Source organism: Heloderma suspectum, chromosome 6 (genome assembly GCF_057233095.1).
Source record: "Heloderma suspectum isolate Gila_16-S chromosome 6, 16-S_ref, whole genome shotgun sequence".
Classification (NCBI taxonomy): Eukaryota; Metazoa; Chordata; class Lepidosauria; order Squamata; family Helodermatidae; genus Heloderma; species Heloderma suspectum.
Window position 1 is genome coordinate 31,998,786 of NC_139463.1, and position 21,077 is coordinate 32,019,862.

Genomic DNA, 21,077 nt, shown 5'->3' on the forward strand with positions numbered 1-21,077 from the left:
GGTGCTACCTCCAGTATCAGAGGCAGTATGCCTACGTACACCAGTTGCTAGAGAACATGGGTGGGAGGGTGCTGTTGCACTTGTGTCCTGCTTGTGGGTTTCCCATGGGCATCTGGTTGGCCCCTGTGTGAACAGAATGCTGGACTAGATGGACCCTTGGTCTGATCCAGCAGGGCTCTACTTGTGTTCTTATCAGTTAAAATCATTTTTATAAAATAAGTGAAATACCCATTTAAAATAACTATAGCATTAACACACCAAGGTTGTGTTGTTACATTAGCTCCAACCATATGGAAAGTAGGAAGCGGCCTTATACTTAGACAGACATTGGTCCACCTAGTCCAGTATCGTCAACACAGACTGGCAGTGCCTCTTCAGGGTTTCAGACAGTTTTTCCAGCCCTACCTGGAGACACTGGTGATCAAACCTGGGACCTTCTGCATACAAATCATGTGCTCTGCTCATGAGCTGTGCCATCTCCCTTGCTGGAAAGCTGGTTCAGGGACTGTTTGAGTCCACCCATAGGGCATTGGATTCACCAATCCAGTATATAATGTCCCCTGTATATATGGACATTCCCCCCCCCCCACATCTACATAATGGCTGATAAAGATGAGCATCATCTGTGCATCATCTGTGGCTGGCTTCCCACTGGTTGTGACCTGCACATTTAGACCATCCAGGTATGCCCTGCCTCCTAAAGGTAAGAAGAGAGCCACAAATGAGCTTATACAGAGCAGGGGGTTCTACAGTTGGGAGAGCTGGTATCTTTCAGAGGGCAACCTGATGCCCTCCAGAGGTTGTTGGACTCCAACTTCCATCATCCCTGGCCATTAGCCATTCTGGCTGGGGCTAATGGGAGTTGGGGTCTGTCAGGGTTCCACCATTGACTTGGACCCCCTGAACAACTCCTTAAGGATCTCTTGCCTCCGTAAGAATCCCACCTTCCTTCTTTTAAACTTCCCCTTCCCAGTAATGTGGGGTTTAGCCTGTAGACATGTGGTGATTGACATTCTAGACACTGGGTTTAACCACAACAGTTTACTGGTAAATTAAAGCAAGCAAATCACAATTAAAGGTTGTTTAAACACAATACAGCTGAGTGATACAGAAGGCCTTAGGAGAAAGTAAAAGTTGCAGAACACAATTTCCTTAACCCTAGCTGTACTTAGACTTCTCCAAGTTGCATCTTCCTGCTCCCTCTTCAGGCTCCGGTCTTCCCGACTCTGCTCTTACTGCTCTCTCGCTCTCTTTATATACCCTCCTCCCTCAAATCTGAAAGTACTGTTTCAAACCTGAGGAAATGAAACTTAACTGGGGAAGTGAAACTGAAACTTAACTGGGGAAATAAAACTTCTCCTCTTAGGGATACCCCCTCCCAACCAACAACTCCAGGCCTTTTTCTTTTCCTTGCCTTTGTAGGCCTCAAACCTTCACAAACAACATCTGGAGAAACCATGTTTTCTACTCCTGAAAAGGGTTGAATTTTGACCTGGTTTCACGTCTCTGATTATACAAAAACCCATGAGCTACCCTGGGCCTGTCTGTCTCATCAGATTTGTGTATGTGTGTATTGCATTTGCACGTGCACACACACACACAGCCCATTCAAGTTTCCTTTGAGGCTGTGCTTTTGTTGAGAAACTTTAACGTTTTCTAAGCAAATATTTTGTACCTGTGAAAATGTGATTCTCTTCCCCGCCCCCAAGTCCTGTACTGTGACTGGTACATGAGATGTGATTAGGCAAGTATCATGGATATTCACTGAATAAACAAAAACTACTCATGTATGTTTTAGTCCCAGAATCTATGCACATGCTCCCTGGACCATACTTAAGGATTTGTTTGTTTTTATACCTCTGCATCTAGCACTCTACAGCTGTAAGCTGCTATTTCCTGCACCTGGCATTTGTGAGGAACTGGCTGCTTATTATATTATTTATTAACACCCAACTACACTGGAAGGTTTTATCACAACTATAGCTTTTGTATTTTAACAACAGTCGATACCATCGACCATGGTATCCTTCTGGATAGGTTGTCTGGGTTGGGAGTTGGAGGCACTGCACTGCAGCGGTTCCGCTCCTACTTGGATGGCCAACTCCAGAAGGTGGTGCTGGGGGATTATTGCTCTGTGCCATGGCAATTGTGCCATGGGGTTCCACGGGGCTCTATTTTATCCCCCATGCTGTTAAACATCTACGTGAAACTGCTGGGGGAGGTTATCCGGAGGTGTGGGCTGAGGTGCCATCAATATGAGGATGACACCCAGCTCTACCTCTCTTTCTCATCAAACCCAGGTGAGACAGTGGCTGTTCTGAATCAGTGCCTGGGCATGGTAATGGACTGGATGAGGGCCAATAAACTGAAACTCAATCCAGACAAGACGGAGGTACTGTTAGTGGGTGGTTCGTCTGCCCGGCTAGGTGATATTCAACCTGTTCTGGAGGGGGTTGCACTCCCCTAAAGGATCAGGTTCATAGTTTGGGGGTGCTCTTGGACCCAGAACTGTCACTTGAGGCACAGGTGAACTCAGTGGCACGGAGCACTTTTTATCAGCTTAGGTTGGTATACCAACTACACCCTTATCTGGACAAAGATAGCCTAGCTACAGTTATCCATGCTCTGGTAATTTCTCTTCTGGATTACTGCAATGCATTATACGTGGGGCTGCCTTTGAAAACGGTTCGGAAACTTCAGCTGGTCCAAAATAGGGCAGCAAGATTGTTAACAGGACTAGCCAGCGAGCTCATATTACGCCAGTACTTTTTCAGCTGCACTGGCTGCCAGTCCATTTCCGGGCCCGATTCAAAGTGCTGGTATTAACATTCAAAGCTTTTAACGGCTTGGGGCCAGGTTACCTGAAGGATCGCCTCCTCCCATATGTGCCTGCCTGGACCTTAAGATCATCCTCAGCGGCCCTTCTCCATGAGCCCCTGCCAAAGGAAGTGAGGCGGGTGGCTACTAGGAGGAGGGCTTTTTCTGCTGTGGCACCCCCGGCTGTGGAATCAGCTCCCTAGTGAGGTTCGCCTGGCACCTACATTGTATTCCTTTCGGCGCCAGGTTAAGACATTTTTATTTTCCCAGGTGTTTTAGCATTTTAGCTTTCTAGACTTTTAGCTTTGCTGTTTTAAATCTGTATTTTAAATTCCTGCACTGCTGCTAGGTTTTATTGTGGTTGTATTGTTATATTGTGATTTTAATGTTCTATATATTTTATATTGTTTTATTGTGTGCCGTTTGGTTTTAATTTTTGTGAATCGCCCAGAGAGCTTCGGCTATTGGGCAGTATAGAAATGAAATTAAATGAATGAATGAATAAATAAATAAATAAAACAGAGAAAATCCAGTTGAAACTGTGCTTTAACGATTGAAACTGCCTTTTTGATAATGAATTTAAAATGTTATACTATTGTGAAATGAACTGTTCATTTGGATTGCTGTGTTATGTTTTGAAAGGAACTGGGAACTAGAGACTTTGTAGTGCAATGATGCTTCAACATGTATTTTCTCATGCTATGATCTGCTTTGGATACATCTATGTGGAAAAGCAGCAGATGAATTACTATCATTATCGCTGTGACAGAACTAATGCTAAAGGACCGTCACACAGACACCCACACATCGTTTTGAAATTGTATTTATATAAATAAAATACCATCAGAACAGGGGTTGGAGGAGGATTAGGCAAGGGATAAAATATGTTCTTTGGCCCATCATGATGGATGATCTTTGAATCTTCTGTGGTCCCCATCTGCCATAACATGGGCTTGGAAGAACCTCTCCTTATATAAGGGGAAGGCAACATACTGCCTACTGGCTGCATGTGCCCCACAAATAAATACATATTTTTAAAGTATTCTGTAGCACTACTGAGTGCCAGAAAGGTCATGTCCTGATTCAAAACTTGCATAAGCAAGTCTTAGCCAGTATCTAAATGCCCAACACCAAGCAGTACATTCCATCAATGAAAGCCCAGCCTCAAGCCGTAAAACTGCTGATGGCACCAAAAAGGTCAAAGTTAGCTGGCAAACAAGCTAAGAGTGCAATCCTATGCATGTTTAGACAGAGAAAATTCCTAGAATTCCCAGCATGCCCCAGCCAGCCATACTAGCTAGGGAATGCTGGGAATTGTAGGACTTTTTTTCTGTCTAAATGTGCATAGGATTGCAGCTTGAATGTGACATTTACAGTCAGGGCCAGAAATATTGGAACAAGGATAACTGTTTTGGCAGTTGGCCTCTGTACACCACCACATTGAAATTGAAAGGAAACACACCCAGATGGGAGCGAAGTCAGGACTTCCAGTTGTAATTCAAGGGGTGTGACAAAAGTGGGGCACTAACCATTCAGGAGGTACAGCCAGTGGCATACACACACACCTGTCGTTGGTGGCTCATAAGTAATGGAACAAACCAACATCATTTCAGATTTAAGGATCACCTTTAATACCTGGATGAAAATCCTTTGCAGTCAATGACTGCCTGAAGTCTGGAACCCACGGACATGACCAAATGCTGAGTTTCTTCCCTCGAGATGCTTTGCCAGGCCTTTACTGCAGCTGCCTTCAGCTGCTGCTTCTTTGTGGGTCTTTCTGCCTTCTGTCTTGTCTTTACTAAGTGAAAAGCATGCTCTATTGGGTGGAGATCAGGTGACTGACTCGGCCATTGAAGAACATCCCACTTCTTTGCCTTGAGAAACTCTTGGGTAGCTTTTGCTGTATGTTTTGGGTCATTCTCCATCTGCAATAGGAAGCGGCGTCCTATCAGTTTGGCAGCATTCGGCTGAATCTGAGCAGAAAGTATAGCCCTACACACTTCAGAGTTCATCCTGCTGCTTTTATCAGCAGTCAGGTCATCAATAAACACCAGTGACCCAGTTCCATTGGCAGCCATACGTGTCCATACCATAACACTGCCTCCGCCATGACAGATGATGTGGTATGCTTTGGATCATGAACTGTTCCTTTCCTTCGCCATACTTTTCTCTTCCCATCATTCTGGTACAAGTTCATCTTGGTTTCATCAGTCCAAAGAATCTTATTCCAGAACTGGGCAGGCTTTTTTAGGTGTTTGCTGGCAAAGGCTAATCTGGCCTGTCTGTTCTTGAGCGTTACCAGTGGTTTGCACCTTGTTGTGAAGCCTCTGTATTTACCTTCATAAAGCCGTCTCTTGACTGTAGATGTTGACAATGACATGCCTACCTCCTCAAGAGCGTTCTTGACCTGGCTAGATGTTGTGAAAGGGATCCTCTTCACCATGAGCAGAATTCTGCGGTCATCCACTTTAGTTGTCTTCTGTGGTCTTCCAGGCCTTTTGCTGTTGCTGAGCTTGCCAGTTAATTCCTTCTTTTTCAGGATGTTCCAAACTGTTGTGTTGGCCACTCCCACTGTTTTTGCTATTTCTCTGATGGGTTTATTTTGTTTCCTCAGCCTAATGATGGCCTCCTGCACTTGCATGGACACCTCTTTGGACCTCACGTTGGAAGTTCCAGTGAACAGCTACCAAATGCAAATGTAACACTCAGAACCACCTCCAGGCCATTTATCTGCTTGACTGGTCATGGGGTACCCAGTAAATAGGCCACACTGGGCCATGCAGCTGCTTGTCAGCCATTCGTTCCATTACTTATGAGCCACCAACAATGGGTGTGTGTGTATGCCACTGGCTATACTTCCTGAATGGTTAGTGCCCCACTTTTGTCAAACCCCTTGAATTACAGCTGAAAGTCCTGACTTGGCTCCCATCTGGGTGTGTTTCCTTTCAACTTCAATGTGGTGGTGTACAGAGGCCACTGCCAAAACAATTATCCTTGTTCCAATATTTCTGGCCCTGACTGTATATGCTTCGTAGTGCTACAAGCTCCGCTTTTTTCCTAAACATTTTTTAAACATTCATTTTCAGATTGCTTGGCAGACTGTGGCCCACATAAGGGGTGATGGTGGTAGTGGTGGTGGTCCAGGGGATGAAAATGGCCTCTGGACCTCTCGAAGTTGCCTACCCTTGCCTTATACCATCCTGCTTGTGATTTGAATCATCAAGGGAGGCTCTTTGCCAAGTACCTCGAGATAGAACTGGCAACAGCAATGCTGTTGTTTCAAAACCTTTTGGCTTATCCAGGCATTTTAATTGGTTGATTTTGTTTGTTCTATACTGTATTTGCTGCCTTCTCTGTCTTTGTCAGGATAATGTGATTTTAGTGTTTATTGTTGCATTGTCTGCTATTTTAAACATATTTGTACGCCACCTCAGTATCTGCAAGGTTGAAGGGCAGCTTTCGAATTCTTTTAAGGAAAAAAATAAATAAATAACATGGTCACTTCTCTCTCTATCACAGCAGCTATATGGGCATGAATCAGATAAAACCTCTAAAGCTGTTTGCACACCCAAAGCATAACTAAAACAACAGGGAGAGCAATCCTATGGGCCCTAGACAGCATTAGGGGGTGGGGGGATAGAAGAGTTTGGATTCCTGGATCCAAGGTCAGAGACAGCGCGCCAACCTCAGACCCAGGAGTCCGAGCTCCTTTCCCCCTCCTCCTCACAGCTGGTATGGAGAGAACCACGGCAACTGCCTCTCCGAGGTTGCAGGGCGGCCTCGGAAAGGAAGGGAGGGGTGGTGGTTCTGTGGGTGGGGAGGGGAGGGGAATGTGGAGGCCAGTTTATGAAGAATCCTCTAGCTTGCCCAGTCTCCTTCCCTCCCACTCTGCAGAGCCCCAGCTAGATGGGTGAAAAGCCTATCTAGCAAAAATGCAGAGCTGGAGGAGTGTGAAAGGAAAAATCACCTCTGCATAGGATGCCTGTCAGCCTCCAAGTTCAGAGGCTGATGGCCATCCTGACAGGATTTCACCCTAAGACGATAATGGGGCATTTATGAGATTAGCAGGACTGTGGTTCTTATTCTCACTAGCCTAGCTGGAGAACGAAGATGAGGCTGGTAGAGGGGGGGAATTTCCCCAAAGCAAGCCCCGTGCTGTGGGAGCATGTTGTAATTCTTTATACCAAGGCTACTGGAATCGTATCTCTGCACGTTCAAGCCCTGGACTCTGGACTCCGCTTGTTCAATTGGCAAAGCTGCCACTGAGATAACTACCCAAACAAGCAGCGTCAGCATCGACAAAACATGGGAGTGTCTGGTCCAGCCTTCCCCAACCTGGTGCCCTCCAGTTGTGTTGGGACTGCAATTCCCATCACTCCCAGGCAGCATGGGCAATGGTAATCTGTGGGGCTGAGGACGCTCCACCAATCAGGTGCTTCCAGCAGTGTGAGGGCCAAAAAAGACACTGCATTGTGGAAGGCCCAGGTACGGGACACTCCCTGACGTATCGGTCACAAAGACCCATCTGTAAATGATGGCAGCTGACCCCATATGCTCTTCTGATGGGTGCGTCAAGGAGCTCAACCAACTCCTGCATTACACCTGCTCTACTAGTGACACCATGTGGAAAGAGGTATGCAAGATATAGCCCTGGATAAGTGGCAAGCAAACGTTTTGAGCCGTGAGCACATCTGAGAACTGTCATGGAGACCATCACAAAATGGCTGACATGGGAGGTATGGCAAAGGACAAGGAACCTGCCCAATAGACTTGAGTACAAGCCAGTGGTTGGGCATGGGACCTCAACGTATTAAACAACTCCTTTAAACCCACAGTTTTCAGCATCAACATAAACCCTTTTAACAACGATCCCAGCTGCCAGTAAGAACATTGTTTTTTAAAAGTGGGAGGGGAGGGCACCTTGCTGGGCACTAAGAAAGTTGCCCAGGGGTGCACTGGTGCCCATGGGCACAATGTTGCCTACCTCTGCCCTAGAATTGTTCGTGTCATACAGATGGATCCAGGAACCTAACAGGCTCAATAGTTTCCACGCACATCAGAAATATATTGTATGGCAACAGTGGCCAGGACTTAAAGCCAGAAATAATTTACCCAAGACAACAATGCCTGTTTAACAGTTAGGCCCACACAGCACACACACCAGTTCGTCAGGGAGGTGTCTTTCATACATATAAGGTCAGCTGTCACCATCCTGGCAATCCCATCATCCCTGGCTAGCACAGCAAATAGCCATGCTGGCTGGGGGTGATGGGAGTTGTAGTCCAACAAATCAGGAGGGTGCCAAGTTGGGGAATACAATCTTAATGTGTGTTAGGGTATCCTAAATGCATTACATACAATATGGCCCATAACATGCAATAATAGCCCAGGAGTACATCTCTTCTACGTATGGGGGCATCTTAGATGCCCTTTGGCTTGTATATTACATAAAATATGGTCTCTCTCAGAGGAGACAGACCCTTGTTTATTGAACTACTGGAGGAGAAGGCTATCAATGCTACTAGTCCTGATGACTATCTGCTACCTCCAAATTGGAAGGCTGTCTGCCTGTGTACACCAGTTCCTGGGGAACATGGGTGGGAGGGTGCTGTTTCACTCATGTCCTGCTTGTGGGTTTCCCATGGGCAGCTGGTTGGCCACTGTGTGAACAGAATGCTGGACCAGATGGGCCCTTCGTCTGATCTAGCACAGCTCTTCTTATGTTCTTCCGATGAAGAACATAACACTGTCATGCCTCACAGAGGTCACCTTGCGGGGGGGGGGGGCTCAAACTTGGAGCTGGCCTTGAGCTATAGCGGAGTATAGAAAAGCAGCTCAGCAAGTGCTTCAGGACAGTCTTACTAAGGACTCAGGGCCAGCCCCACCATTGGGCAGAGTGAAGCAACTGCCTCAGGCTGGAGGATAGCAGTGGCAGCTGTCCCCCTCCCCCCACCAGCCATTCCTCCTGAAACCCCTCCCCTCACCATGGTCATTCTCCTGTCTTGACGGATAGAGCTGTGTTTGCCACATGGCCTGTCTCGCACCCCCAAAATGGACTGTCCTGCACGCCTCAGGTTTGGTAGAGGATGCCGGCACTCTTGCTGACAGCACTGAAGTAAGATTCAGCTGTAATTCCTGTGGGTTTCTGTATGAGGGATGCCTTAGACAGCAAAACGTTTTGGGCCAGCCCTGTAAGGACCTCCACCTCATCAGCATCAGCTACCACCAGGAAGATACAATATTGGTGTGGATACCTGCCACACAATAGGCCTGAAGCCACAGAGTACATGTTTGTATATTATTTCTTTAAGTATGAATATGCTGCCTTTAAGGGCTATTGTTGTTGTTGTTGTTCAGTCATTAAGTCGTGTCCGACTCTTCGTGACCCCATGGACCATAGCACGCCAGGCCTTCCTGTCCTCCGCTCTCTCCCGGAGCGTGCTCAAGTTCATATTCATTTTAAGGGACATACGGACCTTCTAAGGTGTTTACACACTAAAATAAATCATCATAAAACAAACCAGAGAGATAAAAATACACAATAAACAACAAGAGCAAAAAATAGGAATGATATCAAAACCCAAATATACAATAATGAAAAAGCAGCAACAATTAGAATAAAATAATTTAAAAGCCTGGACCTACTTTAGATTAATCAGAGAAATGCAGATGTGAACAACCAGGTCTTTAAACCCCATGTAAAACACACAACGATGGGATGGGGGTGGCTCAGCAATTTTTTTTTTGTGGGAGGAGTTAGAGTGATGGGGCAACCACTGAAAAGGCCCTGTCTCCTGTGCCCTCCAGTCTGACGGACCTTACTGGCAGGCAGACCTGTGAGAAGGCAGCCCAACGGATCATGTAAAGCCTATATCATGCAAAAATGTCATTGTCCCCCCAGCTGGTTTTCCTGTGGGTGCTGAAATATCTGAATTAGCCCTTGACAGTGGCCCCCTGCTACACAGAAATGTGTGAGGCCATCCCTAGACCCCTTTAGACCATATATGAGATACAATATGGACGGGTCCACATATTACCTGCATAGGGGAGGCAGGCATCGATTCTAACATATGTCAAAATAGATGGTTCCCCCAGCCCATCTGTTACATGCACTACAGCCCAGGCGGCTGTATATGTAGGAAGCCACCTTTGAAGGTCCTTGACCCAATGGAGGATGGTGGCTGCGATGCCTGCGGGGTTGTGAATCCAGCCTGGGTTTCAGCCAGAACTCTCAAGGAGCTATCCAAGGTGCTGAACCCAACCCCTAAAATAAGTTCAGAACCTTGGATAACTCCGTTAGCGTTCTGACTGGTTCTGACTGACTCGAAACCCAGAGTGGATGCACAGCCCCACGGACATCAGAGCCACCAGCCTCCACTCCTTCGCCCCACAGATTTCTTACAACACGGCCCCTATATTACACGCAATACGGCACAGGCAGCCGTCAATGCGCGAGATGCGCCTTCGGGCCCGTCTATTACGTGCAATACAGCAGAGGCCGGCACCTATCCTGTGCATGGCTGAGGACATCACCCAACTTGCCGGAAGGCCACGTATCTTCTATGCAGAGCCCCGGTAGCGCCCGGCCTTGAAAGGAGAGCCGATCGCTACATGCATTACGGTACAGCCTGGGCACCCCCCCCACACACACACACGCGCGCACAAAAAAGGGGGGCTCCCCTTCTTCAGCTAATTCGCATATTAGAACCGAACCCGAGGAAGGATGCAGGGCCCGAGTATTATACGCATTACGATCCCGTGCAGGGATGATGACGACGACGCCCCCCCCCCCCGCAGACGCCCACGCCGCTTTACACTCACAAGAAGAGCCCCAGCAGCAGCGCGCGCACCCCCACTTCCAGCAGCAGCGCGAGCCCCGCCCGCAGGACCCGCCGCATCCTCCGCTCGTGCCGCCGCAGGAGGAGCAGCAGCAGCGGCCGCCACGCGCTCCTGCCGCCCTTGGCTCCGCCCACTTGGAGGGGGCGGGGGCGGATCTCGCTTCCTCCAGCGGGGAGAGGGGTGGGCGGGGACAGAGCTGCCCGCGAGATTGTCACGGGGGCGGGGGCAGTAGATTTCTTTAAGATGATGATGATGAATATTGAAGGGGCTATAGTTCAGTGGTAGACTGCAGTGCGACTCAGATGGGAGGGGAGGAACAGTAGGTTGTTCTAGTGATGATGATGATGATGTATTGGTGGGGTTATAGTTCAGTGGCAGAGTACAGTGCTACTCCCCCTGCATGGACCACTGCCTTGTTGTGGCGAAGGGGCTTGCGTAACTCAGTGAAGCCATAAGCTATGCCGTGCAGGGCCACCCAAGACGGACAGGTCATGGTGGAGAGTTCTGGCAAAATGTGGTCCACTGGAGAAGGAAATGGCAACCCACTCCAGTATTCTTGCCAAGAAAACCCCATGGAACGTATCACAAGGCTAAAAGAGATGACGCCGGAAGATGAGCCCCTCAGGTCGGAAGGTGTCCAATATACTACTGGGGAAGAGCAGAGGGAATTTCCAAGTAGCGCCAGAAAGAGTGAAGCGGCTGGGCCAAAGCCGGAAGGACACTCAGCTGTGGATGTGTCTGGTGGTGAAAAGAAAGTCCAGTGCTGTAAAGAACAATATTGTTTAGGAACCTGGAATGTCAGATCAATGAATCAAGGTAAGCTGGAGGTGGTCAAACATGAGATGGCAAGACTGAACATCGACATCTTGGGAATCAGCGAACTAAAATGGACAGGCATGGGCGAATTTAATTCAGGTGACCATCATATCTACTACTGTGGGCAAGAATCCCTTAGAAGAAAAGGAGTAGCACTCATAGTCAACAAAAGGGTGGGAAAAGCAGTACTGGGGTACAATCTCAAAAACAATAGAATGATCTCAGTACGACTCCAAGGCAAACCATTCAACATCACAGTAATTCAAGTCTTTGCCCCAACCACTGATGCCGAAGAAGCTGAGGTTGATCGGTTCTATGAAGACCTACAACACCTTCTAGAACTAACACCAAAAAAAGATGTCCTTTTCACCGTAGGGGATTGGAATGCCAAAGCAGGAAGTCAAGAAATAACCGGGATAACAGGCAAGCATGGCTTTGGTGTACAAAATGAAGCAGGACAAAGGCTAATAGAGTTTTGCCAAGAGAACACGCTGATCACAGCAAACACTCTTTTCCAACAGCACAAGAGGCGACTCTACACATGGACATCACCAGATGGTCGATATCGAAATCAAAGTGATTATGTACTTTGCAGCCAAAGATGGAGAAGCTCTATACAGTCAGTCAAAACAAGACCTGGAGCTGACTGTGGTTCAGATCATGAGCTGCTTCTTGCAAAATTTCGGCTTAAATTGAAGAACGTAGGGAAAACCACTAAACCATTCAGGTATGACCTAAATCATATCCCTACTGAATATACAGTGGAGGTGAGGAATAGATTTAAGGGATTAGACCTGATAGACAGAGTGCCTGAGGAACTATGGACGGAGGTCCGTAACATTGTTCAGGAGGCAGCAACTCAATCCATCCCAAAGATAAAGAAATGCAAAAAAAGCAAACTGGCTGTCTGATGAGGCTTTACAAGTAGCTGAGGAAAGAAGGGAAGCGAAAAGCAAGGGAGGAAGGGGAAGGTATATCCAACTGAATGCAGAGTTCCAGAGAATAGCAAGGAGAGACAAGAAGGCCTTCTTAAATGAACAATGCAAAGAAATCGAGGAAAACAATAGAATAAGAAAGACGAGATCTTTTCACAAAAATCGGAGATCTCAAGGGAACGTTTTGTGCAAAGACGGGCATGATAAAGGACAAAGAAGGCAGGGACCTAACAGAAGCAGATGAGATTAAGAAGAGGTGGAAAGAATACACAGAAGAACTATACAGGAAAGATCTTAATGTCCCCGATAGCCATGATAGTGCGGTCACTGAAGTTGAGCCGGAGAATCCTAGAGAATGAAGTCAAGTGGGCCTTAGGAAGCATTACTAACAACAAAGCTAGTGGAGATGACAGTATTCCAGCTGAGCTATTTAAAATCCTAAAAGATGATGCTGTTAAAGTGCTGCACTCAATATGCCAACAAATTTGGAACACTCCACAGCGGCCACAAGACTGGAAAAGGTCACTTTACATTCCAATTCCAAAGGGCAACGCCAGAGAGTGTTCAAACTACCGTACAATTGCGCTCATTTCACATGCCAGCAAGGTGATGCTCAAAATCCTACAAGCTAGGCTTCAGCAGCATGTGAACCGAGAACTACCGGAAGTACAAGCTGGGTTTTGAAGAGGCAGAGGAACTAGAGATCAAATCGCCAACATTCTCTGGATCATGGAGAAAGCAAGAGAATTCCAGAAAAACGTCTATTTCTGCTTCATTGACTACGCTAAAGCCTTTGATTGTGTGGATCACAACAAACTCTGGCAAATTCTTAAAGAGATAGGAGTACCAGACCACCTTACTTGTCTCCTGAGAAACCTGTATGAGGGACAAGAAGCAACAGTAAGAACCAGACATGGAACAACCGATTGGTTCCAAATTGGGAAAGGAGTACGACAAGGCTGCATATTGTCGCCCTGCTTATTTAACTTATATGCAGAGTACATCATGAGAAATGCCGGGTTGGATGAATCACAGGTCGGAATTAAGATTGCCAGGAGAATTATCAACAACCTCAGATATGCAGACAATACCACCCTAATGGCAGAAAGTGAAGCTACTCTAAATAGCCTCTTGTTGAGGGTGATAGAGGAGAGTGCAAAAGCTGGTTTGAAACTCAACATTAAAAAAACTAAGATCATGGCAACTTGCCCCATCACTTCTTGGCATATTGAAGGGGAAGAAATGGAAGCAGTGACAGATTTTATTTTCTTGGGCTCCAAGATCACTGCAGACGGTGGCTGTAGCCATGAAATTAAAAGACGCTTGCTCCTTGGGAGGAAAGCTATGGCAAACTCAGACAGCATAGTAAGAAGCAGAGACATCACCTTGCCGACAAAGGTCCGTTTAGTCAAAGCTATGGTTTTCCCAGTAGTAATGTATGGCTATGAGAGCTGGACTTTAAGGAAGGCTGAGCACCAAAGAATTGATGCCTTCGAACTGTGGTGCTGGAGAAGACTCTTACGAGTCCCCTGGACTGCAAGGAGGTCAACTCAGTCAATCCTAAAGGAAATCAACCCTGAGTGCTCATTGGAAGGACAGATAATGAAGCTGAAGCTCCAATATTTTGGCCACCTAATGCGAAGAGAAAACTCCCTGGAAAAGACTGTGATGCTGGGAAAGACTGAAGGCAAAAGGAGAAGGGGACGGCAGAGAATGAGATGGCTAGATAGCATCACCAATGCAATGAATATGAACCTGAGCACGCTCCGGGAGAGAGCGCAGGACAGGTGTGGCGTGCTATGGTCTATGGGGTCACGAAGAGTTGGACACGACTTAACGACTGAACAACAACAACAACAGCAGCAGTGCTACTCAAGTGAGAGGGGAGGAACAGTAGGTTGTGGTGGTGGTGGTGGTGGTGATGATGATGATGATGATGTATTGGAGGGGTTATAATTCAGTGGTAGAGTACGGTGCTACTCAAGTGAGAGGGGAGGAACAGTAGGTTTATTATTATTATTATTATTATTATTATTATTATGTATTGGAGGGGCTGAAGCTCAGTGGAAGAGCAATGCTTTACATGCAGGAGGTCCGCACTTCTACATGCAGGGTAGGGCCCTGAAGGAATTGTGCCTAAAACTCTGGAGAGCTACCGCCAGTCAGTGTTGCAAATATTGGGCTAGGTGGACCAAGGGTCTGACTCAATGTAGCACAGTTTCCTATTATTATTATTATTATCATTATCTTGGGGGAACAGACTACTGTTCTATTTATTTCTTACACTTATATCCCACCTTTCTTCCATCATGGAACTCAAGGTGGCTACAGGTGGTTCCCAGTTAGTCTCCTTTCCAAGCACTGACCAGACCCAAATCTGTTTAGCTTCAGCAAGGTGGCTGCCTCATGTGCCTTCAGACTATGCCCTGGGCCCAGCTGGTACCTAAGAAATAGAGGCTGCTGTGAATATGCTTGGAGACAGTTTTCCACAGTTGAGGTGCCACCACAGAAAAGGCCACACCTGTGGTAACCTCAGCAGAGGATTTTAATGAATGGACAGGTTTGTGTAGCAAAGTGCCATCTTCACTGACCCGACTCTCTGCAGCTTTATCACCAGCTGGGCTGAGCCCGTCCCCTCACAGAGGTCCTCTGAACCAACTGCCCTGTGAGGAAGAGCAAAAGATGATGTGCCTGTAGTGTGTGTTGGGGGGTGGGCTGGTGTCATCTGGGCCTCTATGAACTTCTCCTGGCAAGACACAGGACTGAGGAGATGTCAGCAGATTCCAGTAAGGTCCCAGGTGGCCAAGGCTCAACCCTGTAAGGTCAACATTTGGCTACATTACACCCACTGATGAGATGGTATTACGCTTGTTGGGAGCAAAACCACATATGTAGCTAAAATAAGAACTAGTGCTTGAGTTTACTTTTTTCCTCATCCCTCCCAATCCCTTTTCCTTTTGCGTCATGTCTTTTCAATTGTAAGCTGAGGGTAGGAATTCTCTCTCTCTCTCTCACACACACACACACACACACACACACACACATATACTCTCATATGTCTGGGAAGCTTTTCCAGATGAAGAGCAGAGTAAAAATGCTTTAACAATAAAATAAATAAATATGGGAGCAAGTGGTCCTTTTGGTGCTCTGGTCTTAGGCCAGTTGGGCTGAAATACCTAGGAAATGGGGACTCTGGGGTTCAGTGGATGCAAAACCCAAGATGCCCTTACTAAAGTTCCATGCAGACATGCCCTAAGATAAATTAAAGACCTTGGGTTGGATCCAGATTTAAGCTGGATCAACTGTGCTATGTGAAGTGAACTTCTCCACTCCCTCCTTCCTGTACCGCCTCTCCAGCCACCTGAAAATGCTACACAGAGAGCCAGGAGACCCTGTTGAATGGGGTGAGCTGTGGTGGGAGGGAGAGTGACCCCCACAAATCAGGTGGCGGGACCTTCCCATAGTGGATCCCTTTCTCTAGCAGAAGGCCCCTTCCTCTTGTGGAAGGCAGATCCTGGATCCAGCCCTAACAGAATAAGCCGTGCACCTTCAGGCAGTCTGAGCTCTAGAGGCAACTTCCTTAAAAGCTCTGTTTGAACTGAGATAACTTTGCTTTTTGCCTTTAGGACATTTGCTGCTTCCCATCTCTGCTCACAATTAAGAGTAAGTCTGGGAAGGCTTGTGTACTTTTTTCCGGTAATGACATTTTAAACATTGTGTATGGATATAATTCAATTTGCTGTGTAAGCTTGGTGGATTCTTTATTTTGTTGCAAAGCAATAATGGAATCAAATGAATCTTTTTTTCTGATTTGCAGGTTTAACACTTTTTTAGCATCTGTGCTATCACTTGGGTCTTTCTTTCATCAAAGAATCTTTCTACCTGGTCTCCATAGGTTTAATGATTACAACAACCCCTGTGATACCAGTTAGGATTTGGACCTCTCTAAGGCGGGGGTGAGGGGGGGCTGAATTCAATTTTGGAGAACCTCTCAGGAGCCGCACTCCAGTGGTGGGCAGGGCCAAAGGAAAAAAGGGCACAGACAAAAATACCAGTGTAATGTAACTTAAAACTCCTACTGCCAGTAACTAGGCCTTAGGAGAGGCATTTCAACATTTTAGAATGGGGAAAAAACTGCTCAAAACCCAGGAAACCACCAAATGAAAGGGGATGGGGGAAAAGGGGGTGGTAGGGCCTTCTGGAGAACCCCGGAGGGCTGGATTGGGACTCCAGGAGGGCCAGCTTTGGCCCCCGAGATTGAGGTTCCCCACCCCTGTTCTTTGGGGATGGTGTTCCACAACTGGGGGGCCACCACCAAGAAGGCCAGTCTCCGTGTTTCACTTCACTTGGCAGAAGCACTAATCATGATGGCGATATCTCCAAGTTTCAGAGGCAGCATGCCTCTTAGTATCAGTTGCTTTACACAGTTAGAGAGGGCAATTTCCTCCATGCCCTTCTTGTGGTCTTCCCAGAAGCATCAAGTTGGCTACTGTAGGAACCAGGTTGCTTTATTAGATGGTCTGATCCAGCAGTGCTCTTTTTATATTCTTCCTCAAGAGGCTGAACAGTTCCTGTGCACGTACACTACACAGTACAGTACACTGCACTAATCCGTGCAATCATTTCTTTGTGTAGGCAATGCCAGATTTTCTCTCCTCTAAAGAATGTTTTTCCACGCGTATTCCCTGATGAGAATCATTCCAAAAACAGCCCTGTAGAAGAAATTGTTACAGCGTCACCATCATCATCCCGCAAAACTGATGGTCTTGTTTCTAATTAGGCAGGGATATGACTTGGCCAGTAGAAGGAGCCATTTGCTTCATTCTTAGCCTCATGCTGGTGGTGTCTACTCAACGGTGAGGTTTTCTACACCAGGGATTTATTTTGTATTCGTCATTCCTTACTCACGGTTGTTTACAGGTTCATTAGATGATGATGTGACTGTCCAGTTTCACTTCTGTTTTTTAAGGGCACATTCCTGTTTTGTTTTGTGTTAAGAATGGGGAAAATGGAGCATTATTTCTGAAAGCGAAAGAACATTATTTGTGTCATTGTGGTATTTCTACCGCGACCTAGAGGTTATGTTTTGGAAAAGCAAGAAAGGAAAAGTTCTTTGTGTAGAGCTCAGATCTCAATTCTGCAATGAAACTAGGGATGTTGGAGAATTCTGCCACGGACTCCAGTGAGGCTGGATTCTTTAGAATCTGGCCCCCCGGAGTCCGTGGCGGAACAGGGCAATACCCCCTGTCACCCCGCAGAATCTCCCCGGGTCGGAGCCTACCTGGTGGTGGTGGCAGCTGCGGTGGCAGCTCTGGCGGTGGTGGGGCGGCTCCGGCGGCAGCTCCAGGTCATCTTCTGGCCATTGCTGGGCTGCGGCTGCAAATGGCGGCCGCTACGCCAGCCGCCATTTGCGTCCCTGCCAAGCCGTGATAGGCTACGTAAGTATCTACGTAGCCTATCACGGCAAAAGGCAGGGACACAAATGGCAGCTGCCATTTGCATTCCTGCCTTTTGCCGTGATAGGCTACGTAAATATATATGTAGCCTATCACAGCCTCTGCAAGGACTCAAATGGTGGCCACTATGGTGGCCGCCATTTGTGGCCGGCGCAGCCCAGCAGCGGACGGGAGTCCAGCTGTGGGCAGCCCCAGCCGGCGGCTCTGTGAAGTCGCCGTGGAGTGGAGCCGGCTGGGGAGGATTCTGGGGGGAGGGACGGAGCGCCTCCCCCCCTCCAGCGGACGCTGCCACCTGAACGAGGTAAGGGATTTGTACATCCCTAAATGAAACCAAAAGTAGACAGCCTCATGTAGAAGAGCTCTATTACAGGCCCCCAAATGGAGGCCGCCAAAGATGCTTTTGTGCGGTGGCAGCCATTATCAGTGCTGGCATCTGCACCTGGCATCTTTGGAGTGGGCCCACTGTTGGTACTTCGGGTAGACCCCCATTTAACAAAGAAAACAAAACCAGGCCTAGCACTCTGAGCTTCACTGTGCAGGTGGACCTAGCTGCCATATTGATTTCCCATAATGCCCCCTGACATAGCTTTATTCAAGAGCATTGTAGGAAATTAAAATCCCGCTAGACTCAGCCTTGCAGTGCTTCTTAAGTCAGGCATGACTAAGGGCACAATCCTATGCATGTTTAGACAGAGAAAAGGCCTACAATTCCCAGCATTCCCCAGCCATGGCTGGCTGGGGAATGCTGGGAGTTGTAGGCCTTTTCTCTGTCTAAACATGCATAGGATTGTGCCCTAAGTTGTCCTATTGATTTCAACCAGTCTACTCTAAGCATGGCTAAGTCTGGATCCAACCCTATGGTTCTATATATAAGGGTCTGGCAAATTTCTGTTGATTAGCAGCTCGAAGGATATGGAATTGTTAATGATCATCTAGTGGCATCAAAAAATTGGAAGTGACACTTATGGACAAAGTTCCTCAGCAGCTGCATGTCACTAATGGGCTGTCTAGCTCTGACTGATTTCTAGAAAGATGGTTCCCGTTTATATTGCATGCAAACAAAGTCCCTTCCATTAGTCTGTTTGCCAAGCCACATGTCTTCTTTTCGGTCAGCTGTACTTAACGCATCATACCTGTAATTTGTTTTGAAGTGAACTCGGTTGTGACTTTCCTGTTGGCTTCCCTTCCTAAAGATGTTGCATCTGTCCTGCTCTCTCTCTCTCTCTCTCTCTCTCTCTCTCCTATATCCTACTTTTTCCTCTTGCAAAGAACCCAAAGCAGCTAACATGGGCTGAATCTACACATAGCAGTTATACTATTATCATACCGTTTTCATAACTACTGGTGCCCATTGGTGTCATGTGTACCAATAGTTATGAAAACGGTATGATAACGGTATAAATGCTATGTGTAGACTCAGCCATGGTCCTCCTCCCCATTTTATCCTCACAACAACCCTGTGGGGTAGGTTAGGCTGAGAATTAGTGACTGGCCCAAAGTCACCCAGGGTGTTTCATGGCCATGTGGGGACTAGAGCCCAGATCTCCCAACTCCCAGTCCACCATTACACCACACTGGCTGTCTTGTCCCTTGAATCCATTTGTCTGATATCAATCCATTACAGGTTTTTTCCTTCTCCTTTTTATCCTGCATGGAAATCAAGAAAGTTTTCAATTCAATTAAAAAGAAAATAATAATTATTATTATTAATATTAACATTTCTATACTGCCCCATAGCCAAAGCTCTCTGGGTAGTTTACAGAAGTTAAAACATTCAAATACAATATACAGAGTTTAAAAGCCATTTACATAAAAGCACACAGACAATATACATGAACTTCATATAGCTAAAAACAACTTTGAATAATCAGTCATAACTAGAGACACATCCAGGACTGATTAAAACTCATTGTGCTGCCAAATACTTGGGAAAAGAGTGAGTGCTTTTCTAAAGAATTCACTAGGGAAGGTTTTCAGCGCCGACCACCGAGAGCTAAACATGATAACCTGCTAACTCCTGCAGATTGAAGGCACAACTGAAGGATGGATTCAAAAGTTAGCACCCTTATGTGAAGATTTTCGAGCAAGACACACTGTATGGTGTTATATTTGTAAAGAAAGCAAATATAAGGACTCTGTATGTCTCTGGGGCTCTGTCATTCCTCAAAGGAGTCTCAATCCAGTACAGCTGTTTCTGAAATTCCTCCCCACTCTGGAGTGAGTGGGAGCACACATAAGAATATGTTCCAGTTCCAGGTTCAAGTTTGGTGCATGCTAGTAAGTATAGTACACGGGGGTGGGGGGTGGGGAGAAGTCTATTAAAAAGAGAATATAGCATACCTGGAGTCTCTGGATACAAGACAGCAGCGTGGAAAGACTTGCTAGTGTTTCGTATAAGCTGTGAGCTTTGAGTAAACACTGCTTTCAGTAATAGCTTCATGGAGATCATAATCAGTTGGGGCAAGGAGGCATACAGTCCTTTCTTGGTTTCCTAGCATCCTCTGCTCCTACCTCTATTTTCCTCTGCTCTCCTCTTGGTTTATTTTGCATATAATCTCTACTGCGGCCTTCCCCATCCTGCTGCTCTCCAGAATTTTTTGGACTACAACTCCCATTGTCCCTGGCCATGCTGTCTGGGGCTGATGGGAGTTGCCATCTAAAACACCTGGAGGACACCAGCTTGGGGAAGGCTGCTCTAGTGACTTCTTTCCCAATTCCCATTCCTTGATTCTTTGCTTTCCGAACCATTCACATTTTTACCATGCCTCTCTAAACCCTCTCTCACTAGGGCATGCTGAAACCAATGACAGAGAACGGCCATCAATTGCTTTCGAAGGACCGGATAAACTCTCGGAGGCTGAAATCTGATGCATGTTTGAATTTGGAGCATCTCTACAGCAGCCTAAAATTACGCATTTAAAAAGGGGCTTTCTGCTTCCATTTTAAATGCAGGATCACAACGGACTCTCTTTGCACATGCTTCCATCTCCCCCTCCCCTTTCCCCCTCCGTCTCCCCTTTCCCCCTCTGTCTCCCCTTTCCCCCTCCGTCTCCCCCTTCTCTGAGTCATATGTTTCATTGGTCTAGCTCCTCTTCTTGCAGCTTTTCCTTTTAGACAGAGGGAACTCAAGGGGAACACAAGTGGGGTAATTTGATAGCTCATTATCACTGATCTTTTTAACAATGGAATAAAGGTGCAGGAGACGCCCTGGAGG

At 46.8% G+C, this 21,077-nt stretch overlaps 1 protein-coding gene across 3 annotated transcripts in view; it reads right to left on the reverse strand.

Moving 5' to 3' along the window:
• PLPP5 (phospholipid phosphatase 5) overlaps positions 1 to 20,254 on the reverse strand; it is a 38,875-nt gene extending 18,621 nt beyond the window's left edge. For 2 of the 3 annotated variants that reach the window (XM_084803925.1, XM_084803924.1), the window contains exon 1: positions 10,639 to 10,784. In XM_084803925.1, the coding sequence (XP_084660051.1) occupies positions 10,639 to 10,715 (77 nt within the window). In that variant the 5' untranslated portion in view covers positions 10,716 to 10,784. Of the gene's footprint in view, positions 1 to 10,638; positions 10,785 to 20,203 lie in introns of those variants that run through there. The other variant, XM_084803926.1, reaches the window with a different exon arrangement.
• Positions 20,255 to 21,077: the final 823 nt, after the last annotated feature.